This window comes from Tupaia chinensis, unplaced genomic scaffold, assembly GCF_000334495.1.
Source record: "Tupaia chinensis unplaced genomic scaffold, TupChi_1.0 Scaffold144472_1, whole genome shotgun sequence".
Lineage (NCBI taxonomy): Eukaryota > Metazoa > Chordata > Mammalia > Scandentia > Tupaiidae > Tupaia > Tupaia belangeri.
The window spans coordinates 741752-744818 of record NW_006204331.1 but is presented as its reverse complement, the minus strand read 5'-3'; the positions used below and the strand labels follow the sequence as shown (position 1 = coordinate 744818).

The window sequence follows — 3067 nt, the reverse complement described above, 5'->3', positions numbered from 1 at the left end:
CCCTGCCCGAGCCAGTGCTCGGGCGAGCGTGCGACCCCGCCTCGGCAGCACTCAGCGCGCCCTGCCGGTCCTGCAGGAGCTGCACGCGGCCGAGGTGCGCAGGAACAAGGAGCAGCGGGAGATGTCCGGCTGAGGGCTGCGCGGCGCGGCCCCCGCGACAGACGAGAGCACGTGCGGTTCGGTTGGGTTTAGCCCCACCCTGCGTAGATGAGCCTCTGTCCCTGCCCTTCCCCTGCCCCTCACTCCCGGCTTCACGCTCTGCCCGCACTCAGCTGTCCAGTCCCTGTGGCTGGTCGCTGACCAGGGTCTCCCTAGGAGCCCGAGACACGGTCCCTCAGTTCAGAAACCAGGCCAGGTGGCAGCCGGGTCCCCTCCCGGCCACCCTCCCGGCAGATGTGGCATCGACCTTAATAAACGCAGTGGTGGACTCACGGTCCTTCTGCTGGCTGTGTGGCCTGCACTTGTCACCCGCGGACAGCCTTGCAGGCGGCAGTGGGCAAGTCTGGAAAGGGCGTGCAGAGGGCCTGCGGCGCTCTGCGGTGGTCACATGTGTGCGCTCTGAGACCACCTGGCCCTCTGGGCGCTCTGGGTGGGCCGGAAGCCCATGGTACCCAAACAAGGGCTGGGGCTGTGGGCAGCATGGGCACCCACCACAGCCCCAGACTCCAAGAGCCACCACCCAGGCACCTGTGGGGACAGCCCACCTTACCTCCCCTCAGAGATGTGCAGATGTCCCTGAAGGTCACAGCTCCAAGCCTTGGCCCTCTGCTCTGGCAGCTCCTGGGGAAGCTGGGGTGGCACACGCCCGGCTGCCTGCCAGGTGCAGGGACCCTCAGTCCTTGGGCTCCTCCCGAGAGGGCCTGTCTTACCCATGTCATCTGGGCTGAGTCCCCAGGCCTCAGTGCTGTTGGCACTCTGTCCCTGGTACTGCAGCTGCCCACAGCCCTGCCCAGGCACGGTCCCTCTGGTGCGTGGACAGTCCCTGAGCCACGGCCTTGGCCGCACACTCACAAACCCACAGGAGGCACAACAGGGTCTCGGGGGTGTTGACGCACGCCCATGGCCTGCAGGGGACCCCTGCCCCTCCTTCTCCACAAGACAACCTGTGGGGGTTGGAGGCTGGCCGGGGCTCAGTGATGGCCACATTGGCTTCTGTGGGACTCAGGAAGGGCAGCAGAAAGGGTCCTGAGGGCCAGATCCCTATCACAGTGGAAGCCTCGCGTGACCTGCACCACCTCACCCACTTAGTAGAGCGAACTAGAAAATCAAGCCAAACCAACCACTGAGAAATGCAGCTGTTTGAGCAATGGCCACGCTGTCTGTGTGTCCCGCACCCGCAGGGCCGCAGCTGGGGCCCTGCGAGGGCTCGGTGCCGTGCCTAGCCCAGACCTGTTTGCTCACTAGGGTGAGCTGTGCCAGCGACAGTACCATCCCAGGACACAGGCCTGCCGGGTGGGGCAGGCCCAGGGTGCGAAGGCCCAGGCAGGCTGCCCGCTCTCCTTGTAAGCCCTTGCTGACCAGGACTCCGGCCAGCGGTTGCTGCTAAGGAGGAAGGTCAAGGTCTAAGGTCAGAGTTCAAACTCGGTTGTGGGACCAGCAGATGGCATAATGCTTACGTCACTGGACTCCCCTACAGTCATCCATGGTTCGAGTCCCAGACCTGGCAGCTTAATATTGTGCTATACCCTCTGGGGGGCGATTTCTGGTTCTGTATCTCTGGTGAGTTCACGTGCCCTACAGCAAAAAAAAAAAAAAAAAAAAAAAAGAGTTCCGATCCAGTTGTGTATAAACACTGCAGCACGAGGACTCCCAGGCTGCCACCTGCACACCACGGGTCTGGACCAGGAATAACAAAAGCAGTAAGCCGGTATCCTGACACGTTGGCCCAAACAGCCACAGGGAGGCTCGGCCAGACCTTCGACCAGGGAGGAGGCCCGCTTGGGATGGACATGCACGCTGCCCATGCACAGGGTCCCCGTGGCCCAGAGACCCAGCCCTCCCTTCTCCTGGGCAGACCTGGTGATGCTCAGGGCTCACAGGGGCGCTCCCTGGCGCCCCCATGTCCCTCCTGTGGATCAGAACACTCAGCCAGCAAAGGAAAGGGGATGTCAGGGCTGGCCCAGGGCTTCACGGTTAAGGGGCCAGGTCACAAAGGCTGACCATTTGAACCCAGATGTGGCTTGAAAAGTACGCCAGGCGCATGTGTGTGCTCAACCCACCGGATTGAGAGACAAGGAGAAGGGACTGTGGTGGACAGCGTCCCTTCAGAGATCTCTTCTCCCTCTCCCTCTTGTCTCTCTCTAGCGAGTTAATGAGCCCACTGGGGTGGGGGAAAGAGAAACCTGCAGGGGAGGGAAACATGGCAGGAGTGAGAAGAAACGGGTTAAAAATGTCTTGGACCAGCAGTTAATGTGATGGCTAAGTCGCTGGACTCCCATGTAGTCAAACGTGGTTTGAGCCCCGGACCCCGTGGTTTAAACTCACGCCAGGCACGTGTGTGCGCGTGCCCAAGATCCCGAGAGGACAATGGAGGAGAAGGGATTGTGGCGTGGCCATCCCCCTGGGGAATGATTTCTCACTTTCTCTCTTTCTGTCTCTATGTCTCTCTCTGTCTGTCTGGCGAGCGCATGCGCCCTATAGTGAAAACCTCTCAAAAAACAAAAAAAAGTTGTAGACCAATAGATGGTGGAGTGGTTACGCTGCTGGACCCCCACAGTTGACTGCAGTTTGAATCCCAGACTGGGTGACTTAAAACTCAGGCCGGCAGGTGTGTGGGTGTGTGCCCAAGATCCCAAGAGACTGCAGGAGAAGGGATTGTGGTGTGGCCATCCCACCTGGAGGGTGATTTCTTGCTTTCTGTCTCTTGTGCCCTATAGCAAAAATCTCTCTCTCAAAAAAGAAAAAAGGTAGGCAGGGACCAGCAGTTAGTGTAATGGCTATGTTGCTGGACTCCCATGTAGTCGACCACAGTTCACATCCCGGACCCGGTGGCTTAAACTCACGCTGGGCACGTGTGCGTGCGTGCCCAAGATCCCGAGAGGAGAATGGAGGAGAAGGGATTGCGGCG

General features: G+C 60.3%; 1 protein-coding gene and 1 long non-coding RNA gene across 3 annotated transcripts in view; one reads left to right on the top strand and one right to left on the bottom strand.

The window, feature by feature from the left end:
* The window catches only part of STMN3 (stathmin 3), an 11400-nt gene extending 10935 nt beyond the window's left edge, over positions 1–465 (top strand). The window contains exon 5 of one of the 2 annotated variants that reach the window (XM_006167066.3): positions 77–465. In XM_006167066.3, the coding sequence (XP_006167128.1) occupies positions 77–133 (57 nt within the window). In that variant the 3' untranslated portion in view covers positions 134–465. The remainder of the gene's footprint in view (positions 1–76) is intronic. The other variant, XM_006167065.3, reaches the window with a different exon arrangement.
* Positions 1–3067, bottom strand: part of LOC114005795 (uncharacterized) — a 20713-nt gene that overhangs the window by 6911 nt on the left and 10735 nt on the right. The window lies entirely within an intron of this gene.